A 23749-nucleotide genomic window follows, 5' to 3' on the forward strand; every position below is an offset into this window, starting at 1 on the left:
TAGGACCAAGTGGTGGATCCATGGTTTTAGCACCTCTTATGATATACAGACTTTGTGAAGCATGTGCATGAAATAACCACAACAGTTTTAGTGATGCTCCAGGATGGACGTAGTTCCACAGAGGCATCTAGATTCCTGAATTTTGGAATCATGTAGAGGGACTAGTGTAAGAATTGGTCAATAGAACCTCTCTTGTTTTGGAGATTGTGAAAATTGTCCTATACGATATCCTTGGATGGTTGAGAGATTGTTGGGACATTTGGTAGCTTTTTCGCCCAAGTTGGTGGGGTGAAAAAGTAGTTGGAACGGAACTTGTGATAGTTGTTATGACAAGCTACCAGCATTCAAAGAGCATGTTGTATCCTAGAATGCTTATTGCCTTCTCAATCAATAGCTCACGGAATGCAAGGTGACTCAAGGTGTTGGAATGACTCAAGGAGTTGGGCCTTTTTAGGCCGAGGTTTGAAGGTGACCTGGAAGAACGATTTGTTCTCTAAGAACAAGTTCCTTCGGCAGTTGGTAATCTTTTGCAAGCAAGCAGCTCGGTGGTTGAAGGAGGATCCCTCGCTTCAGGTGGATTTGAACAACCTTTCTATCTCAGTTATTCACATCCACAAGAGGCTTCTAAGAAGTTAGGGTTCAGCAAGCAGCTCGGTGGTTGAAGGAGGATCCCTTGCTTCAGGTGGATTTGAACGACCTTTCTATCTAAGTTATTGACATCCACAAGAGGCTTCCAAGAAGTTAGGGTTCTAAGAGTAAAATAGACTTTGATGGAAGTGTGGAGTTAGGATACAAAAGGGGTTTCCAGCTTGGGTTCAACCTTGGGTGAGGATTGGACAAAGGAGATCATAAGATTGAACATAGGCTCCATTCAATTTTGGACAGGGAAGATCTTGTGTTTGGTATATTGTGCCTTTGGTCCGTACTTAGAAGACTTATCTCACGTGAACGATTGTTTCAAATGCATGGACGTGAGGTGGGAAAATTGATTCAACTTGTTACCTGAGCATTGAAAGAGTGCACAAAGTGGAAGCAAAAGAGCACTAGTGTGTGCTAAATAGAGAGTGCAAGAGAGAGAGATATGGAGCAACTATGCTGAATATACTGAAGCAAAACAATCCCAAGCAAGTGACACAAGCAGTCTCATAAGTGAGGGAGCAAAAGATAGACTAGGCAAGATACACGACTGAGAGGCCAGCCCACCTATTTATAGGTGGGAAGTGCTGGCCGACCGGAGACACTGAAGCTGGCCGACTAGAGGACTAAACTAGCCGACTGGGAAAAATCCCAGAAAAATATATAAAATACGGGTGGCTAGCCCACAATCAAGGGTCATGCAAAAGGGACCAAAAAGACACCAGAAATGGGCAAAAATTGGGGATGAATGTGCTAACACCCCCTCTCAACACCAGATGCTGAACAAACTCCGAGAAGCCGAAGAAGTCCTCCTCTGTCAAAGACAAAAGAATGCAGCAACAACAGGTACCAGGAAAGCTCCACAAGCAATCTCCACAGCAACTCAGCTACAAAAGCAACAGAACAAGCAGCAAGGTACACTACTCCTCTAGAAGAAAACAACCATGTAGGTTGCGTCGTGCTACTCCAAATATCGGTGCCAAACCCAAATGTAAACACAGTGCCACAGAAATCCCTAGAAGCCTATAGCTCCAAGAAGATAATACCCTCAAAAGAAATAGAGTCCATATGCTCCAACTCTGTACCAAGAGTAGCCAAATGCTGTACAATAGCACCCTCCTCGAAGGTCGGCATCGCCAGATGTAAGAACTCAACTGCCCCCTCTGAAAACTGATGTCGGGACTCCACAAGCCCAACCAAATCCAAATCCCAATCCTTCAAGCCCTGGAAGTACCACTGTGCCCCAGGCACGGTCACGGACACACCTGACCACAAACCAGAATCCTCACACAGAGTAAGGAAAATAGGAACATTCACAGTAATGGTAACTGAAGTAGTAGTAGCCTCCTCAATAGCCCATTGTCTTCCTCAAAAACATTACCAGATATATCATCCTGGCAAGGAGAAGTATGCACAAAAACTGAAGGCAAGGCAACAGGAGAAACAAACTCCTCAGATGCAGTGAGCAAAACTGGCCCACTATCCTTCGCTCTGCAGGAACATCTCCAAAAGAAGTATGCATAAGATCACTAGCTACATAGCACCCAGAAGCAGAAACCATATGCCCATCACTGGCATCACCATATAGGTCACAAAGCAACTACCACACATAGAAAGTAGAAGCATCATCAAGAGCATAGATGAAGTGTCGAAGAACCGAATCCTGACAATTCAGGAGGAGAAAGCCATAGATCTGTCCATCAGTCTTCCTCCACCAACACACGTCCTCCACAGAGGCAAGGTCCGGCAAGCACCGATTCTTGTACGAGAGGAACTCCAATCAAACCATACTGCCTGAGAATAGAAGTAACCTGCAACTTCCATGACTGAAAGTTACCACCATCCAACTTGTCTGCCTCATCTAGGAAATAGCAAGTGGTAGGGAAGCCAAATCTGAAGCTGTCATCATTGATCCAATCAATAGGACCAAACCTCATAAGATAGAAAACTGTCCAAATCAAAAAACGCTCCTTCCTCTCCCACCAAAACGCAGCCCTAAGAGGCTGGACAGCACCCGAAAATCCTCCTGTAGCAAAAAACGCAGAAGTTTCTTTCGACTGTACCTCCAACCTTGAGGCCACCGAAAGAGGGAAGCAAAAAATGCAGATTTGATATAGAGAGGAAAGGCAGCCACACAGGGCCTGGGAATATGCTGTAAGAGGGTGCAACAGGGAATGGCATCAACTAGGACTGTAGCTTGGGCTCTCCTCAAGAAAAAAATGCACAATCTGAGAAGTAGAAGTGTCCACCACAGGTACCAAGGTTGCCACCAAAGCCCGAACCACCACAATACCCCCTTTGCAAAAGGGAATGTCCACCGAAGAGGAAAACGCAGCCAAAGAGGGGCTGCTGTCTGAAAAAACAGGCCGCCTAGATCCAAACTCCAAGTAGAAGTAAAACGCTGATGAGAATATTACCTTCTGGCTGCAGGCGATGAAGCCAAACTGAAGGGAAAACAATCAGCAGAAGCTGTCCAGAAAACGCAGCAACCAGAGGGCTGCAAATCTGAGAAAAACGCAGAGGTTAAGGGGCTGTAAATAGGGCTAAATCTGGGGCAGCAGATGGAATCGCTGAACCGGGAGCAATGATACCATGAAAGAGTGCACAGAGTGGAAGCAAAAGAGCACTAGAGTGTGTTGAATAGAGAGTGCAAGAGAGAGAAAGATATGGAGCAACTATGCTGAATATACTGAAGCAATACAGTCCCAAGCGAGAGACACAAGCAGTCTCATAAGTGAGGGAGCAAAAGATAGACTAGGCAAGATACAAGACTGAGAGGCCAGCTCACCTATTTATAGGTGGGAAGTGCTGGCCAACTGGAGACACTGAAGCTAGCCGACTGGAGGACTGAACTGGCCGACTGGGAAAAAACCATACGGGCTGGGAAAAATCCCAGAAAAATATATAAAATACAGGTGGCCAGCCCACAATCAAGGGCCATGCAAAAGGGACCAAAAGGACACCAGAAATGGGCAGAAATTGGGGATGAATGTGCTAACAAGCATGGTTGTTTGGACTTGTGATGGGGGTAATGAGATGGTGGAACTTATTTGCCCAAGTGGACTAGTGTTTGCCAACAACCAATGGAGGATGCCATTTGGTATGACAATTGAGTTGTGGTGTGGATCTAAGGTAGAGTTGTTCTCGTAGAACTTGTTGCACTTTGTGACCCAGTGTCCTACCTCAACTCTTGGATTAGAGTGCGATTGGGACTGGTATTTCAACTCTTGGATTGGAGATGGATTACAATGAAAGTAAGCCGTTGGATCTTTGTAGCAAGGTCTACAAGAGGAGTTTCATATTGGCTTCAGTAAGAAGCTAGAGACTTGAATAGATGCTATGAGTGATTGTCAGGATCCAAGGAAACACTAACAATGGTATCTCCTTATGGATTCACAACAAGGACGTGAATGGGAGAGAGAATCTTACGTCCTGACTCGCCTAGAGTTAGGTGAACCCAGGGCTAGGGACGTGTGCTATCAAAGATTAGGGTTAGGATTAACCTACGACCAGAATTAATGCTTAGCATGGCATGGGGACTTGGAGGGTTCACACATAGGCTAAGGGCGCCTGCAAGTTGAGGTCTAGATTGGCCATGGGCTTATAAATATAGCCAAGGTATAATAATGGCTAAAGTAAAGTAGGAATGCTTATAAATAAAGCAAGGGCAATAATAGCTCGGTTACTACTATAGAAGTGACCTTAGGGACACTTACGAGTTATTAGAAGTATCCATGCGTTGGATAGGAGAGCTTGTAGATTGTATGTCATGGTAGTGATATGTGAACTCATCTAGGACCACACATGGGCACCTTTTTCCCTCTTTAAGAGGTCCCCCCCCCCCCCCCCCCGGTGTGAACACCCTCTTAACAATATAAGGGTGTACTTATCTTCTGTACTTGGTACACATTTCACGATGCTCTCTTCCCTCTCACACTTCTCTGCATCTCCACGATAGTGTGTGTGCGCACATTGTTGCTATTACTCCGACCCCAACATTTGGTATCAGAGCTGTCAAAGTTCCAACCTCCTACGTTTGAGGCTTGAGCTCCACCTCTGTTCAGAGCACATCGTAACCCTACCGTGCGCACCGTCTCCAGCAGCCATATTGTCTCTGCTCATCACTATCCTCGAGGGCCTTGCCATCTGCAACTTCACCGCCCACCACCTTCCTCAATCTGCCCCTGGCCTGGTGGCTCTAGTGCCCAACGATCCACCCCGGTGGCACCACCTCCTCTACTCCACTTTGCCCCGCGCCGCGCCGAGGGGGGGGGGGGGGGGGTTGTTTTTCAATTAAAGTATATATAGAAGCTGCTGAAGAGATTTAATCTTGAGGACTGTAAGCCTGTTGCTACACCAGTACAGACTAGTGCCAGGCTTAGTCTCCACCAGGACCTAGGTGACCCTTTTGATGACATGTTGTATCAACAGGATGTTGGATGTTTGATTTACTAATGCAATACAAGGCCACACATTCAATTTGGGGTCTACCAATTGAGCATATTTATGCACAACCCAAATCCAGGCACTGGCAGGCTATCAAGCAGGTTTTCCACTACTGCAGGCACTCCATACCTTTCTAGTATGTGGGTCTAACCCTAATCCCCTATGGTTCTGTCACATAATCCTTGGTTAGGCCTATGGAGACCTTACATGAGGGCAAAGGAACCTCGTACCCACAGCGGGGATGCCTCCCAGGGGGCTGAAAATACAAATGCCTCCACCCTCCCAGGCAAGAAAGAGGGCCCAGGAATGGCTCTGGCAAAGAGCACCCACTAGGCAGCAAAATGTCCGCTGGTGGATCTGCAAAAAGGTTGCATGCTCTACTTGAGCCCCCCTCCCCTCCCGAGGTTTTCAGAGTGGTTTGGACATGTAGTAGTGACAGTCCATCTGGAAGGCACACCCACAGGATGATTGTCCTTGTGGTGCAAGTACCTAACAGCCCCTTGCTCTGCTTTAAAGCTGATGTGGAAGAAGACAAAGCGGTGGGCATGAATTTATGTCATTAAGTGTTGGCAGTTGAACTAGCTCTAAGGCTTCACCACCAATGGTCTGCCAGCTCAGCACTAATGGCTGCTAGAGATGTTGTGAGGTACCCATCAGGTTTGCTTGGGGTGGCAGCACCCTAGTAGCTGTACAGTTCAAGTTGTTCTCCCCAGCCTGCAACATGGTAGAGGACCTTGGTGAGGATCATGGTGGCTCTGAACTTGCCAGCAGGGTTTCTCCAAATGCTATGGAGCTTGATGGAAGTGATCTACCCAGTTTACTGACAGTCCTTGCTTCAGAACAGGCGAGTAAGGAGAGGTTGCACCTGTTGTATCTGTCGATCCACCTCAACTCTGGCAGGGGTAATCATGTCAAGGTGAGAGATATCTTCCCACTTTACTCCATCCTTGTCTGACAGGACCTCAGATAATGTCTCTGACCACCATCCAGACATCATCCAAAGTCAAGGCCAAGGTCAAGTCAGCTCCAATGGGATCTCCGAGTGCCAGTACTAAGATGTGTGTCATAAGAAGAGATGAATCGGAAGCATGTGTATTAAGGTCTGGCCCCCAAGTCAAAAGAGCTGCTAGCCTATCGAGTCCCAGTCTATCCATGTGCTCCACAACCTCTTGCCTCTTTGCTACCTGGTAGCATTCTTGAATGTGATAGGTGAGCTTATGCTCCACCTTCTTCTCGAACCAGATCATGGTTTACCTATAGGGCGGACCATGACATGGGATGGAGGTGTAGTACACCAAGACTTAGTTGGAAAGGATTGATCACTCTGACTCGGCTTTAAAAGTCTCAAGGAAATTTATAAGGTGTGTATCCTAGTGGTATGGGACGCTAGGATATGTAGCATGTAGAGTTTCTGGGTGTATCTATATTTTCTAACCTTGCTATGTCCTATCCTTAAGGGGGATAGTTACCCTACGGTAGACAGAGTTACGCAAGACTTGACAAGGAAATCAGAAGGGTAATTTGGATGGGGTTGCTAGGATTAGGTGGGTGAATCTTTTACCCAGTTTAGTGCTAACTTATATGATTCCTTGACAGGGCTATGTTAGGCCAATGGACATTTCATTCGGTATTGGCAGTAGGTCCAAGCGGGGAGCTCCATGGATTTAGACTAAAACTCGGGGATCATTCCACTTGTTAGGGTGGAAGTTAGTCAGTACCATATTCAAAACAAGAAGTTGTTCCAGGATGATAGAGTAACCCTTGGGCTTAGGGACTAATCTAGCAAGGTTACGGGAGTCCTAGGATTAGGAAAAGCTGGCTGATTTAGGTGGCTAAGGTTCAGATTTAATAAATCCAAGGTTATTGGCTATTTATGACTAGATTGTTATTTATGGTAGCAACAAGCAATTTTTAAGTGCTTTGGAGGTTATGCTTTGTGCATACGGCTTCAGGTGACTGTTTTATTGGGAGAGGTACATCCCTATGATCGAGTTTGCCTATGGTACTACTGAGCATATGGTTATGGCAATAGCTACAATATGTTTGGTAGGAGTTGGGTTAAAACCCAGATTCCCTCAAACTATGATAGCTTGAAGGAGACACAGTTTTGGTGCTTGATAGTTAGGAGTCTTTGAGAGCGAGTTTTGATATCTCCTAGGTATGAGGATTTATCCCATCCTAAAAAGGATGGGTATTATGTTACAGCTAGCACATAGTTGTCTCAATGATTTTAGGTTTCCAATTCCATGAGGAGTTGGAGGATTGAAGGATGGTTTACGAGGATTTACCACATCCTAAAGAGGATGGGTATTATAATACAACTAGCAAATAGTTGTCTCGGCAATTTCAGGTTTCCGATTCCATGAGGAGTTAGAGGATTGAAAGATGGTTTATGTTCTTCAATGACCTGAGAAGGTTTTGTTTTTTCTTTCTTGTTTCCAAAGGGTCATATGCTAAAGGAACAACATCTTCAGTTGAGTTGGTTCCTTGATAGATGGCTATGTGGATTTGATAGACAAGTATAAACCTGATTTCAGAGACAATTAATGCAAGTTGTTGGATTCTTCTTCATTTATTTCCAAGAGTGGAAATGTCCGAAGTGGGGAGGAATGTTATGTACCTAGCACTAACCTTGGGCTTAGGGACTAATCCAACAATGTTAGAGGAGTCTTGGGATTAGGAAAAGCACATTGATTTAGGTGGCTAAGGTTCAGATTTAATAAATCCAAGGTTATTGACTATTTATAACTGGATTGTTATTTATGGCAACAATAAGCACTATATAAGTGAGTCTTGGGTTATTAATGATTCAATGTAGCTTGGCCCTAGACCAAGAGGCTTAACCCTTGCCATGGACATGGCGGATCACAAGTAGTCTTGCCAAAAGCCCTTGTGGGTAGGCATTGGTGGTATGGGATGTCAGGGCTGACTAGCATGGACCTGTGGGGGTAGAACCTTAGCTCTTGGCTCGGGGGGAGGTTTGCTAACGCGAACCTATGGTTGGGTGATGAGCTTGCCTCCAGTTCTTTGTTGTACTAATCTTGTTTTGGCTTGTGTATTAGGGATGCTCTTGGAGGGATCTTACACTGTCCATCTGTACTCAACCAAGTCTTGACCCCAATCGAGCCCCTACCCTCAATTGTGGCCTCCTGAAAGTTTGTTGCCGATTTTCTTGTCTCCCTCCACGGTTTATGTTGCTGGGCTTGTACCACTCTGTGCTGCCCCCCCCCCCCCCCCCCCCCCCCCCCCGGCCCCCCTCTTCTGTTTCCTAGTCCTTTCTTGCCCCACTGCCCATGGTCAGTGCCTCCCCTACCTGCTCATTCTTTTTTTTTCCCCAAAAAGGAGACTTCTGTTAAGTATGAAAAAATTTTACAAAATGGAGATTTCACACCAAGCAAGGTAGAGATCTCAACCAATCAGGAGCCCTATGCTGCCAATAGGGTCCCGAATGAGAGGATTTGAAAAAAATACCAATGTCCCACTCTCTCATAAACTGGCCGCGCTTCCTCTCCATAGCCCTCGAAGATCCCTGGATTCTGGCCCACGTAGCGGTGTGAATAATATCACTCCAAATCCTGCAAAGACACTAAGAAACAAGAACGGGAGTACCCTCAATGGCCTCAGTGCATCTAGCCTTCCAGATATTCCAGGCTGAGATGCTAGCAATAATCTCCCAAGAGCTGTCTAACCTCTGTGCCGGAGGGATAAAGTGTGAAAGTGGCAAATCCTAAAGACAACACTGCCGAGCAACTCCTTGCCTAACCATAATGGCCAAGCTCCTGTCAGTCCCCTCGAATCTCAGCTGAGGCCCAGATTGTGTCAACCAAATGATAGAACCAAAAGAAATGATAGCATCCCTCTTAATCCTACCAAAGAGGTGTGCAATCGCAGACCAAACCCTCTGTGCTTCCCTGCATCTCTTCCCCTTTCTCTGCTTCACTTCTCACCGGTCTCTTTCTTCCTCCCTACCATTCTATTCTTCCACATTTTTTCACCCCCATTTTCTTCCCCCCACACCCCCCCCCCCACCCCCCCCCCCCCCCCCCCCCGGGCTGCGCCCCAATCTTTTGTCCTCCCTTCTTACCTATGCAGCAGTTAGTAATCAGCTTGTGCTTCATTTCTCAGCAGTTTCCTGTCATCAGCTCCCTCTCAAGGACAACTCCATGGCAGCCACTTTAATTTCACTGACCAAGGCCACTTTCTATTGCTACTTTGTAAGGTAGAGCTCCAGCTCCTCTTGCCTTTATCTGTGGCTTCACTCAAAGCCATCACACTTGTGGTCAGGATTTCTGGCAGCAGACCACCACCTGCAAGCTGCACTACTGGGAAGAAAAGTATCCACTCAGATTAGGGTACAATGCTTGGCAAGCCTGAAAACTCAGTGGCCTGTCCTGGGTACAAAGCATCTTCAATGGAAGAGGAAAAACATTATATATAATCATTCGCTAGGGCTCACTCACTTACCGCTAGGACACTACACATGCAAACTATTACATTTGCAAAAAGGTAGTAGTGTGGCCTACATGGTGGCAAGCTTGTTGGAAAATAACTCTTAGGGTTCCAATGCATAACAAAACCATTGGTCCACTGGAGGATGATATGTTGAGAGTAAGGTAAGCATTTAAAGTTGAACACCACTAAACCAGGTTCATGGAGACATGGCACATTGCAGGCAGGAGGGGCTATCTTGGGGCTCCTCAAACTCAGAATAACAGCTAAACTACAATTGCACAACACGAAAGATTTTGGCACTGGGAAGGCTGATCATCAGTTTCACATCACTGGCAGGTCCCAGAAGCCTTGTTCTGATCTAATCAACCACTTCTAGGGCAGATTCCTGAACCGACACAGGTGAAAAAAACCTCCCTCCATAGCAACATGTGCCCCCCTCTCTAGTTCTATGCTGCATAAATTTCTTGAGATGGTTAACATGCAGATGGCCTGATATAAACTAATCAAAAGATTTTTTGGAGGTGGAATTTCATGAACCAAGCTAGACAATTTTGGATTTGAATCAGATTTTAGACAATTGCAAAGCTAAGTGTTCACATATAATATTGCAGAGGAGGTTTACTGGTCATCACTCATCGCCATGCCGAGGCTATCATGCAGCAAAGCCACAATGTACGCTGAAGAAAAGCAATACTTCAGGAGGTCTTCCTCTGGAATGCCTTCATGTTTCTCTTGTAGCTTCCTCCAATCCTCTTCACAAAAGTGTTGTCCAGCATTTTGTATATCTGCAAGTGTTGCTTTTGGAACTAGTCCAAAAAACTGATCCAATAACACATTTTATAAAGTCAGCTTGCTGTTGTTAAAAAACAGAAACAAGTAACTTGCTAAAATTATTCTCCATAGGCTCATGAAGACCAGGAAATTGAAATTATGTTGAGAGCAGACAAAAGAAACACAGCATTGCATTTGAAAAATGTATTTTTTTCTCAGAATTTCACCCCAATTTGTAATTTATCCAAGATATCAAAGTTACAAACTGTTTTCAAGTACGTTCTAGTCACTGAAGATCATAGCATTAAGACTGAAATAGCTATGTACTTCATATGGACCTACTTTAATTGACAAAATAAAACTGAAAGGGTTTCTTTCGGAAATTTGTAGACTCGTGCCAACGAGGTGATAGCTCACGTGGTGAAGGTGTTCGCCTAGGAACAAGAGGTCTTGGGTTCAAAACCCCCCTTGGTGCTTCCTCGCAGCGGCATCACCTACAGGTGGATAATTAAGCACCTATGGGCGGTGAAAAATCGGTGACTACGGGAGGACCTTGGGCCTAAGGCCAGTCGGGCAATTTGTAGACTCTTGATAAGTCATAGTTGCATGAAATGTCGTGGATTTATACTTAACAAAGAAAAGACACCATTTGAGTTACCCTGAATAACACCTGGAGCTCTACATAAACACTCTTGAGTAATGAAAAATAAAAGATTTGGGCATTCCATAGAAAGAGGGTGCAACTTTGTGGACAAGCTGTCAGTCATGATGCACTTTGTTGGTTGAATGGGAACTCTTGAGCTTCAATTCACGTCCTTCCATGGTTGGAATCAGCACTCTTGACAGCTTGGCTTCTTGCACGGCTAAGGTGGACACTCCTGAAAATTAAAAGCAAGCGCGAAGGCGGTTTTTTCCTCTCTTTTACACTTTTTGTTGTTGGACTGTGTCTTGCGGTAGGTTTTTAAAATTAAAGCCTTTTATCAATGGTGCCACAAAAATCACAAAAACCATAACTCAGAGTAATTGACTGGACAACAATTTGGTTCATGCCAATTATTGGAGAACAAAACCAACTCGTTGTCTTCTTATCCCACAAAATCAGGAGCTATCTACCCAAGAATACGCAGTTTCTAATAGGTTGACAAACACTCTTTGAGAAAATTTCTTGTATCTATCTCTTTCTCAGAGACTCTAAACCACAAGAAGATGGCATCGATCCAACTATTCAATCGACGTTCAACTTAAACTAAGAGTCATGAGCTTGCATTTTCCAAATCAACCTCACCCTATCGCTGTCTAGACCTTTATCAGAGAACTATGAAGTTCAAAGAAGTTTGGAGTACACGGTCCATCTTCATAATGAACAGTGATCACATTATTGTCCGAGTTCACTGAAAACACTCGTTTGTAAAGCTATATGAAGATTTCATAAAATTTTCCAAGAAAATTAAACCAAGGTAGAAAGGCCACCTTTACCTGTCGCAAGCTAGTGGCATGGTCCCTCACCTTTGTACAGCTTGTGCTTACATGGGTACATGAGAGATTTGTTTCTCATAGAGAGGAATAAGATGCAGGCTTGCATCTTTTCTATGAAGAGCAAGGTGCAGGCTTGCATTTCTGTTAACTGCAAGATACAGGCTTGTTCTCATATTGAGACTAACACACAAGCTTGTGCTCTAGTAAGAGCAAGAGAAAACATATGCTTTGTGAAGAGATACATGAAAATGAACTATTTGAGAGGAACCCTTCAGCTGGTCTAGCTGCCCAGCGTGAATGCCTGATTGATTGGGTCTAAATATGAAAGAATAAATCGTTCTCCAAATATGGATCCCACCCCTTAACAAGGGTTCACATGCGTGGGAACCCTAGCAGTAAGCCTGCTGGTCCAGGGACCACATATAGGTGCCCAATGCCCTGCTTGCCTGTAAGGTCCCTATTGCTCTTTAACGTTTAAAAGATCCTTCAATTAGTAGAAAAAGGCAGGGGACCTGTAATGAGAGAAAAGGCCGCTGCCGTCCTGGGTGAAAGAGGGACATGGACACCATGCCTGTAAGAAGGCTGCGCACCTATGCTGCGTGATCTCTGAGTCACCCTGCAAGCATTCCCAATGTTCCCGGAGCTTCTGGATGATGTCTGTCGGGATTAACCAAATGGACTCTGTTGGCAGGTCCTCTACGGTCTTGCTGCAGCACACCTGCCAAATATGCCAAGTGTCAATACTGCTGATGAGCTTCCACCTTTGATGTGTGGCAGTCCAAATGATCCAAGGAAGCGTTGCGACCTCGATGATGGTAATGTTGCTGATCTGGAGATACGTGATTCTAAGGGCCTGACCCTTGCAGTGACCAAGTATGGCTAGGAGCGCTAGTGGCCTGTCCCAGTGACGCTGCCTTTGGGATTGCCAGCAGGTCTGCTAGCGGGTTCTGAGACTGTGCACTATAAACTTGGGGGTACCATTGTTACTTGGAGCGCTTAACTTCGATCAACTTTCTCCTCCATGAGTTACTCCAAATTATTTATGATCTCTTCACATCTCCTAAATCATCTCATGCTACCCTTGATTCCCTCAATCGCATCCATGAATCTCTCAATCACCTTCCACTTCACCTTTTGCATTGCCACCAACCAAATGACCTTTGAGCATACACCATTCGTCTCACAAATACCATACAAATAATATCTGTGGAAGGTCCTAAAGACCTCCACACGGGCACCCACATAAGGCTCAGGTGCCCCTCAAACAAACAACCGTCCATCACCACAATTTCCAACACTCCCCACTCCCCCTTGGTGATGAGTTTCCTTTACGTCGGTGCATGCCTGCCCCTATACTCCAAGTCACAACAACGCTTGAGTAGACCAGGCAGGTTGACTCCTGTTCCGGCCTTGTCCACCCTCACTGACTGGGGACACTTTCATGTTTGGTGGAAGACATGACGGACACACGAGGTAGAAGCCATTTACACATTTACTTGTCTACTCTATGACGAACCCCAGAGCCGAAACTAGCTCTCCCCACACATCAATGCACATAAATACAACCATTTTGGACCAAAATCCAGGCAAGGCACCCAAACACAACTGGAAAAGGGGAGTTGTACTCCTCCTTGATCACAACACTTAAGGTCGGTGTAGCCAAAGCGTGCAAACCATGAACGGTCCGCATGAAACACATCGGTGCCAAATGGCCCCGCCGAAGTGCTGATGTGTCGACGGATGGGCTATGCAAGCATGCCATCGCGAATGATGTTTTGCCGATGAAGCATCCAAGGTTAATGACACCCATGATGATTGTGCGGAAGCATTTGTTGGTGATAAATTGTTGAAGCACAACATTTGTGATCTGGCCATGGGGGTTTTGACGAAGCCATTGAGAACTTGTTGAGACCCATGTATACATTGGTTTTGCTCCCCATGTGACTATTAGGTGTGAAAACACTATAGATTTAACCTTTTCACTTTAACTTGAAAATCTGGCTGCTGCCGCGTGGAGAATAGCACACCGATAGGAGCTGATGACGCTGCTGCTGTGCTGCAGTTGTGGAGTGGAATGGAGAGCACCAATGCTGGGAGGGAAAAGGAGAAGAACTGAGCTGCATATAGAGATGATGGTCAAGCTATTGTTGGTGCAAAGACCACAATGCTGGGTGCTATTGCTATGCTGCAGTTCACTGATGGGTTGCTGCTGCTGTGCTGTAGTTGTGCGGTGGAATGGAGAGCACCAATGCTGGGAGGGAAAAGGAGAAGAGCTGAGCTGCATAGAGATGATGGTCAAGCTATTGTTGGTGCAAAGACCACAATGCTGGGTGCTACTGCTATGCTGCAGTTCACTGATGGGTTAAATGTCAGGGGCTCGTCTGTGCACAACCGAACTACATATGCCACTGTTGTTGAAGAGCATGGTTTGGACCACCTTGGTGTGCACACAGGTGCTTAATGTTTCTTTACTGAACTCCGTAAATATGTTTATTTTTTCTGAAAAATTAATGGGGTATATGGTTGTCTTTGGAAGCCGTCGCACTATTAGCCCCCTTACCCTAGTTGGTGTCTACCTGCAACAACCAGCATTAAACTCCGAATGAATGTGGCTGTGTGGTCTCCGTGAGCAAAGCTACCCAAATTCTCATTGGACAGTTGGTGATATTCGCAGAAGATCAAGCACAATATTGAGAGATTCTCTCAACTACGTGTGCTCTATTTTGGTTTTTTCTAACGACTTTAAATTATAAATACTCTTCAACCAAGGTTCCCAAAAGTCCTAGCTTCAATTCTAAGAGGCATTAACTTAGATTCATATTTAAAAAAATAGAATTAATAACAAATAGCTTTCTGTATGACAATTTCATGGTTTAGTTCATTGATTAGACATGAGTTAAAGAAATTAACTTAGTAATACAAGGGTTTTTTGTATTGATAAGGCAATCAAAAAAATCAACACTACATGGTCCTGTTTGATGACTACTAATCTCAGAATGTGTCAAGGTGAGAGAGGGTGCCTCAAGAGAGTACTGGAAGGGTGGAAGTCTGTCTAAGCTGAACCTGTGGAGCTCAAACCAGGATGCTATCTGCACATACCAACATGAAGTGTCTCCCTCCATGGTTAGCTGATGAGAGGACTCTAAAGCAAGTCGTGCATACCGGTGCCGGGGAAGCTCCCAGGTGCTATGAATGAAGGTCTCTCGGCTGTGAGAGAGAGAGAGAGAGAGAGAAAAAGGTCTCTCGGCTGTGTATTTCCTTCAACCCCACCTGCTTGCGAAGAGAGAGAGAGAAACCCCTTGGCTGTTAGCCCCTCGGGGCCTCCTTCAGCTCGCCTCCTTCCAAGAGAGAGATAGAGTCATGCTGTTCAGCCCTTGCGCCTCTGTGGCCGCCTGCAACATAGCCACAGGGAACGTGGGGGACGGACCCCTGGGACGGGGGAACGCCGTCCCATAACGTGCGGGAACGGAAATGGACGGGGGACGGCCAGGGGACGTGTCAACCCACGCTGTAACAAGGGGACCGCAATTCCAGGACAGCGGGACGGGACGGTCAGTTGACCATTGCGCAGCATTGACCAGTTTGCCGTTGCACCCTGTAGCCGTTGGGCGCCCTGTAGCCGTTGGGCGCCTAGCCGTTGAGCAGCCCTCCCCACTTGGCCCATGGCTATAAGAAGATCCCCCATTGGCACATGCTATAGGAACTTCAACTTTCAAGTCTTCAAGTCTTCAAGACTCACCTCGGTCCTCCTTGGCACTTGCTCTAGCCTCTTAGCTCTTGCCTCTTGGCACTTGCAACACTCCTCAAGGCTCAAGCTCAAGCCTCAAGGCTCAAGGCTCCTCAACTTTCAAGGCTCAAGTGGGAAGCTCATTGGCTCAACACTCCTCAACTTTCAAGGCTCAAGACTCAAGTGGGCATTGGGCAACCCGGCAAGGCTCTAGCTCTCCTCAAGCCTCAAGGCTCGAGTGGCATTGGGTAAGTTGTAATTTCAAGTTGTCATTTGTAGTCTTGTTGCTCTACTACACTCACCTCTTGCTCTAGCCTCTCCTACACTCACCTCCATTGCTCAAGCCTCTCCTACATCTCTCTCCTACACTCACGGTCTCACCTCCTTTAGGCTTTAGCCTCTCCTACACTCACCTCCATTGCTCAAGCCTCCTTGGCACTTGCCTCCTTGGCATCTTCATCGTGACCATCCCCCGCACCTTGTTCCGGCAACGCAAATACGAATAGATGGAGGAGGACCGAAGGTTGGTCTTGGTGGGAAGAGGTCAACTCCGATCATCCCGAAAGTGGAGGAGGTTCTCGCCCATGGTCCTGCAAGCTATGTCCATATAGGCAAACGGGTGAGGCGGATAAAGTGAGAGCTCACCTCTTGCATGAGCCCGGTCATGAGGTCCAATTTTGTGATCAGGTCACACTGGAGACGAGGAGGCTTCTTGAACGTGTTGCCGCACATGAGGCCTTGCCTTCAAGGAGGCGAGTGCCCCATGTGGCCGCGGATCCCGCAACACTAGTGAGGCCATCCCAAGGTTCTGCATCCCCATGTGCATCCACTTCATCGGCACCTGCGGGCACATCACCCGCCCCACAAGAATAGGCCCCAACACCATCCTTCTCCATGCCGACCGCATCCACACACTCACGCCAGCAAAGTACTCTTGAGGGTAGTGGGGACCCCAAGAAGAAGGAAGAGGTGGATACGGCCATAGCCCGCTTCTTCTTTCATGACCACATTGCTTTCCATGCTACCAGGTAATCAAGAATTAAGATGTCTAGCTTAAGATCTATCATTTTACAATGTTCCTCTTACAAGTTACTTGAACTTTGAACTTTGAAGTTGATCGGTTATTAAATTATTCATTTTTTGTGGATAGATCGGACTACTTCAAGGTCATGGTGAACAAGATAGGGGAGTATGGTCCAAACTATACGCGAGTCCTTGCGCACCACATTGCTAGGAAGGAGAAGAGGCTTGTGGAGCAAGCAACAAAAAACACGAAGCGACAATGGGCAAGGAATGGAGTGTCCTTGATAGCCGATGGATGGAGTGATACGCGGAAGACGTCCATCCATGGCCTTGTCGCATATTCCCGCGGTGAGATGTACTTCATCCCCTCACATGATGCTTCTGGGACCGGGAAGAGTGCTGATGTGGTAGCAGCAGAGTGGGCTAGTGGCATAGAGATCATTGGCCCAAACCTAGTTATGGGCTTTGTTGCTGATGGGGAGGCTTCAAACAGGGCAGCCGGAGCGATCATTGAGAGCATGTACCCCAACATCACCGTGTCATTTTGCATGGCACATTGCTTAAATAATCTCTTGAAGGATATTAGGGACTTGCCATGGATCCCCGGCCTATCATCCAAGTGGGCAGCCAAATAATGACATTTGTCACAAACCATCAGTTCCTACGCCATGAATTCTCCAAAAAATCTAGCTGTCAACTCCTCAAATACTCAGATACGAGGTTTACCTACAACTTCTTGCTGCTCCACCGATTGAAAGAGTGTAGTGGTGCATTGAGACAGTTGTTCATTAGTGACAAGTTCACTTCTTCACCATTGGCTTCCACTGAGACATGAGCTCTATGCAAGGAAAAAGCAAAGAGCCCTGATTTTTGGGAAGAGGTACAACATGAGGATATGAAAGCACTCAATGCATCCAAATAGTACATCCACTAAGTACTTCCCACATATGTCCCTCTTGATGCTTTACCCACATGGCCGTCCCACACGAGCCACACTCTGTGATGCATCCATGAACATAATAAAGTACTTGATGTATCATACCAACATACATGCATCTCATCCTGACACATCCAGAGTATTACCCAATGTATTCTCAAGGGTACCAGGATCCAATGGCACCAGAATACCATAATACCTCCACAAATAGAGTTCAATCCATATATAAACCAAACCAACTCTATGACTGCTCACAAGACTTATGCCCTTCATAGAGTCTCGAAGTATTAGCTCAGGTTGCTCTGCAGATTTTAAGCTAAACCAAACCATGCCATTCCAAAGGAAACCAACTCCAGAAATAGCATCATCTCATGTGACTAGTACACAATATCATAGAAGTCCCATAAGCGGATGTACTAGTATCTTCGGGTTAATACAAAGATGTCACCAAGCGACTCCTAGATGAAAAACTGAGCCTGTCTATAACAAGGGAGCGGAGGTGCTACCCCCCTCTTGAGAATCAGGCAATGCTCCAGACCCCAGTTCTGCTGAACCTGAATGAGCCGTCGCAAGAGTCGGCTCCAACTCAAAGGCGTCAAGATAAAGCTATAAAACCTGAGGTGAATCTCCTAAGTCACCCTCCTCCATCCACTTCGCATCCATCAGTGAATAGTTCTTTAAACTTCACACGATAGCGACGGGAAACTTTACCTTGTACCTTTCTTTCCTTATGTGCCACTATCTGCTCAGGAATAAAAACCTCATCAAGTTCCTCCACTTCCGACTGAGCCTCATCTGATACATCCTCAGGCACCAAAAACCTACTTGTACTCCACCCAAGTGGTAAGCACAAGTCCCAATGAAGCATAGTAGACCACCACTGCTAAACATAGAAAGAAGCTGCCTTCCGAAGCCCATGATGTGACATGTGAGAGGTTAAGAATCACAACCTTAGTCTAACTAAACTGCACTTAATGATGTTCAAGAGACAGATAAATATGTGTCAATGCAATGCAGCTATATTAGATGAATGAATGCGGTTACAATGAGATCCAAATGGATCTGTACTGCTGAATATGCTGCCTATATGCTGAATATGCGGGATGAACTGCTGTCCACTCTTTCCCTTGTCTCTTGGGAAGGAAACGCTGAAGGGAGGCTTTGGAACAGATGCTGAATGCTGACCTGATGATGAAACGCAGATGCGTTTGCAGATCTGATGGCTGATGATGATGCGTTTGCTGAATGCTTGATGCGTTGACTGGATATGCTGCTCCCAATGCTTCCTGGAGGAGATGCGTTGGAGAACACACTGCTGAACTGATATGCAATGATGTTCTCAGCCCTTCTGGAGTAGAAACACTGAGGGACTGAGTGCTGAATGCTGAATGGATGATGCTGATGATGATAGGCTGAAACGCAAGATGATCCAGATGAGGATGCGCTTCACTGATGAGCTTGGATGACTGAATGGAGAGGCACCTGAATATATATGGGTGAGGGCTGCTGGTCGGCCAGATGGGCTGCAGTCGGCCAGTGCATATCTCCCATAAAATACCATTAATGCTAGTCGGCTGCCCCAAAAGTGCCTGAAAAATGCCTATAAAATACCTATAAAATACCTGATAAACTTGATGATGCTAATGATGCCATAAAATGATGCCATGTCACTGTACACCTGACTGGTGTGCACGTGACATTCCCCGCTGCTAAACTGTTGCTGGGTGGATACCTGGCAACCTTCGACTCCTCTCTGATCCTGCTCCTCCGAACCACTGCCCCCTTCTGTCTTCTGTTGGGATTGAGGCCATCTGCAAGAGTGAAATCCTTTGAGCCAAGACTCTATGTACTGCGGGAACTGAATGGCAAATACCTGAGTCACCCCTGACCTGCCTCTGGAAACCTTTCACCCACCATCTCCGTCGTACCTGAAGCTCGGAACCTCCTGAGGCGATGTTGGAGCAAACTTCCGTCTTCTGTGGAAGAGAAACCCCCTGCTGCTGCCAGTTGAAGCCCAAAACTTATGTGCTCCTTTGATGATGGATGTCCTTCTTCCCTGAGAGTTCATGGGTAACATGTATGCAAGACTGACTGCTAAGATGTCTACTATTATGCAAGCCATGTGCAACCCTATATGCTGTGCAAGAATGCAGATGGATGGGTTACTGATGCAGACGTAAGGGAAAATCCCTAAGGGTGGCCTGCAAGATTTTGAGAACTGGGTTTAACTGTGTGGAAGCGATTAACATGATGTCTGACTGAATGATTGATGGAATGAACATGCTCTAAGGCTGGTTACCCTGTAACGCTCAGATACCAATGTGACATTAGAGAGCTTGTGACCGTAGTAATCACAACCTTAGTCTAACTAAACTGCACTTAATGATGTTCAAGAGACAGATAAATATGTGTCAATGCAATGCAGCTATATTAGATGAATGAATGCAATTACAATGCAGCTATATTAGATGAATGAATGCAGTTACAATGAGATCCAAATGGATCTGTACTGCTGAATATGCTGCCTATATGCTGAATATGCGGGATGAACTGCTGTCCACTCTTTCCCTTGTCTCCTGGGAAGGAAACGCTGAAGGGAGGCTTTGGAACAGATGCTGAATGCTGACCTGATGATGAAACGCAGATGCGTTTGCAGATCTGATGGCTGATGATGATGCGTTTGCTGAATGCTTGATGCGTTGACTGGATATGCTGCTCCCAATGCTTCCTGGAGGAGATGCGCTGGAGAACACACTGCTGAACTGATATGCAATGATGTTCTCAGCCCTTCTAGAGTAGAAACGCTGAGGGACTGAGTGCTGAATGCTGAATGGATGATGCTGATGATGATAGGCTGAAACGCAAGATGATCCAGAAGAGGATGCGCTTCACTGATGAGCTTGGATGACTGAATGGAGAGGCGCCTGAATATATATGGGTGAGGGCTGCTGGTCGGCCAGATGGGCTGCAGTCGGCCAGTGCATATCTCCCATAAAATACCATTAATGCTAATCGGCTGCCCCAAAAGTGCCTGAAAAATGCCTATAAAATACCTGTAAAATACCTGATAAACTTGATGATGCTAATGATGCCATGTCACTGTACACCTGACTGGTGTGCACGTGACACATGAAGCCTCCGTGAAGATACCACCGGTGACAAAGTGTCAAAAGCCATAGCCTTCAACCCATCTATTGCACCATAACACTTCCCTGCTTCTTGTTCCTAGCTGACTACTTCCTGTCCTCGGTGTCTTTTCTCCTGAGATTCATCTTTAGCTTTTCCTCTTCACTTTATATAGGCAAAGACATACAATCGTGCACTGTCTACTGCACTTCCTTTTCACTTTCCACATGTTGAAGCTTTTGATGTGACAACCACAGCTCGCCTCCTTGAGAAAGTCAACGATATCCCGGCAATGGAACCATGAAACCGGCCTTCAAAAACTTGACGGGCGGTGAAACAAACACTCGCACACAAAACACTTCATCACCCATGGGGACCTGGAAAAGGAAACAAACAAGGGGAGCTAGAGTGCTCCTGCAAATAGTACAAGGACACCGATTGGCCCCAAAACGCAGTGGCGCCCCTTGTGGTATTTCTTTACTTGATCAAAAATTTGAGTACAAAGTACAACTCGTAGAATCCTCTACCAATAGGATACCTCGAAGCTTTCACCCAGGACTTCCAAATAAGAACTCTCGTTATTACAGCAAAGCATTCAATAGAGAAGGCACACCCGTACAACACCTCCCTGCTTGAAAAGGTCTTCTCCATCGCTACCATGGATCCCTCAAACCCTTTCCCAAACAGTAGTAGGACTATACCAAACCATATGTCCTTCCTATAGTCACAGCTTGCATGTAACCTCGAGAAAACTAGAACCTCTCCACATGAATCCAAAGACATGTTTTCCACATGAAACCAAGACCTGTATCTGATAAACCAAAGATCTGTATCCCATAACCATAGTCCTGTTTCCTCGATACCAAAGTCTTGTTTCCTCTCGAAAACCAATGTCCTGTTTCCATGACACATATACCATCAAATCATGGTTGCCAAAAACCTATAGAGAGAAAGATAGAGGACGTGTCAAGCTCCAAGACGAAGAGCAACAACACATCTCTTCCAAGAACATCATCCTGTGCATCTTAGCCTAATCCTGTGTATCCCAATCCCGTAAACAAGGCCTGCAATCCATGATGAGAGAGAGAGAGGGAGAGAGAGAGAGAGAGGGTCTCTCGGCTGTGTATTTCCTGCAACCCCACTTGCTTGCGAAGAGAGAGAGAAATGAAATGAAATGAAATGTTATATTAACGTCTTTAAAAGGCCAAAGTGACCTATGAGACCAAAGTTACAACCATGTGACATCTGATACACTATCTGGAAAAGAAAAGAAAGGACTGAAGGTAAGTATCTAGCCCTACAATACATCAGTAGGGAGCATCCGGAAGCAGCAACTAGGGAGAGTGGGAAGCTAATGCTACTAGTCAAAATGGGGTGCATGAGTACATGGATACATGAATATGGGGGAGTACAAAAGTGATAGTGAGTACAACAGTATATGGCTGGAGTCGTAATCATCCTAGGAGCTCTAGCATGGGTCTCTGCCGGATGGCCTGGATATCTGCCATAGTGAGATGCCTGGTCAGACGAGCCCGATTCCTCGCAATGATGCTCTGAATCCTCCGGTGTAGGCACCGTCTCCGATGTGAGGATCTGCGAACACTCGGGCGTCTAGATCTGCCCAACTGGATAGCTCTCTCAACTAGAGTCCCACGGGGTGCCCGCTGTTGGGCTGTCGGCTGTGTGTCCTCCCGGGTAGTCCATCTAAAGAAGTCAGTAATCTGTCTCTGTGTGGACTCCCTGCCAGTCGGGCGTCTGCTCCTCATAATGGACTCTCTGAGCCTGCGGATCTCCAAGAGATAAAAACCCAAGCATCACTGATCACAATAGTCCATGACTCTAGCCAGTGGTCCAAATCCCTCTCTAAAAAGGCAATGGTAGCACCCTCGAATCTCATAATATGCTGTGCAGCGACAGATGTAGTGCTCCTCCGTCTCTGGCTCTATCCAATAGATCTGACATATCTTGTCCCCTGGAGGTATGCCTCTAAATCTGCCTGTCTCTATCTCTAACTGATGTGAAGAGGTGCGGATCTGCCCAATGGCGCACCTCAATCCATGAGACAAATGGGTATCCATGTAGCTCGTTCTAGGTATAAAGTCATCCTCAGTGGTGCGGAGAAGATGGTCTCTATAGAAAGCCATCTTCGTCCCTAACTCCTGTGAGGGCTCTAGCCATGTCCTCCTAGTGTCCAGCTGAATGAGGTCCTGTTTGATGACTCTACTAATCTCAGAATGTGTCAAGGTGAGAGAGGGTGCCTCTAGAGAGTACTGGAAGGGTGGAAGTCTGTCTAAGCTAAACCCGTGGAGCTCAAACCAGGATGCTATCTGCGCATACCAACATGAAGTGTCTCCCTCCATGGCTAGCTGATGAGAGGACTCTAAAGCAAGTCGTGCATACCGGTGTCGGGGAAGCTCCCAGGTGCTATGAATGAAGGACACTGATTTGGCAAGAGCCTCGACTACGATAGGTGCTCCCATCTCGGCTCGGATAATCTCATGGGGTATCGAGGCCTTAGCCCAAATCATCCTGGAGATCATAGACACCAGTGGTCTCTCCATTGATCTCCATCCATCGTATGTGCGTCCTGATCGACTGTGACGATCTAGGCTAGGCCCCCAGATCTGTACTCCATATAGCATAGCCGATGTGACCAGCGTGTCAAAAAGCCATAGCTTACTGCGTGGCTCTTGAAACTGTACCTGTGAGCACATCCTCTCTAGACCTCCTAGTGCTGCATATCCTCTAGTCAATCTGGCCTCTGCTGCCCCCCTCATGGAAACTGTGGGCCCAGTGAACACCACTCCAAGATATGTGTATGAGTCAACATACTCCACTGTCTCCTGCCCATATGTGAAAATAGGCGCTAATCTCCAGACCCACTGAGCTGTAGTGTTAAACACCATAACCCTGGTCTTACCAAGGTTAACTGAGAGCCCACTGTCTTGTGCATAAGCATTTAAAGTATCCAAGTGCCTATAAGCACAATATCATTAGCATATAAGAGCAGAGGTATCCAAGTGCCAGCCAACTGGGCTCCTCTGTCCCCTCGTGTCCCAATATAATCAGAGATCTCATCAATGTATAGTCCAAATAGAGTCGGAGAGAGCGGGCAGCCCTGTTTCACCCCTATAGTGGAGTGTACTGGCTGGGAG

The 23749-nt window shown here is 46.3% G+C and overlaps 1 protein-coding gene across 3 annotated transcripts in view; it reads right to left on the bottom strand.

Moving 5' to 3' along the window:
- Window positions 1–23749, bottom strand: part of LOC147640469 (putative apyrase 5) — an 89736-nt gene that overhangs the window by 32418 nt on the left and 33569 nt on the right. Inside the window, exon 7 of one of the 3 annotated variants that reach the window (XM_086780996.1) lies at window positions 10157–10353. In XM_086780996.1, coding sequence (XP_086637122.1) covers window positions 10157–10353 — 197 coding nt within the window. Of the gene's footprint in view, window positions 1–10131; window positions 10354–23749 lie in introns of all 3 variants that reach the window. The other 2 variants (XM_086781003.1, XM_086781013.1) reach the window with 2 other exon arrangements.

This window comes from Cibotium barometz, chromosome 3 (assembly GCF_041138505.1).
Source record: "Cibotium barometz isolate CiBa-2024 chromosome 3, ASM4113850v1, whole genome shotgun sequence".
NCBI lineage: Eukaryota > Viridiplantae > Streptophyta > Polypodiopsida > Cyatheales > Cibotiaceae > Cibotium > Cibotium barometz.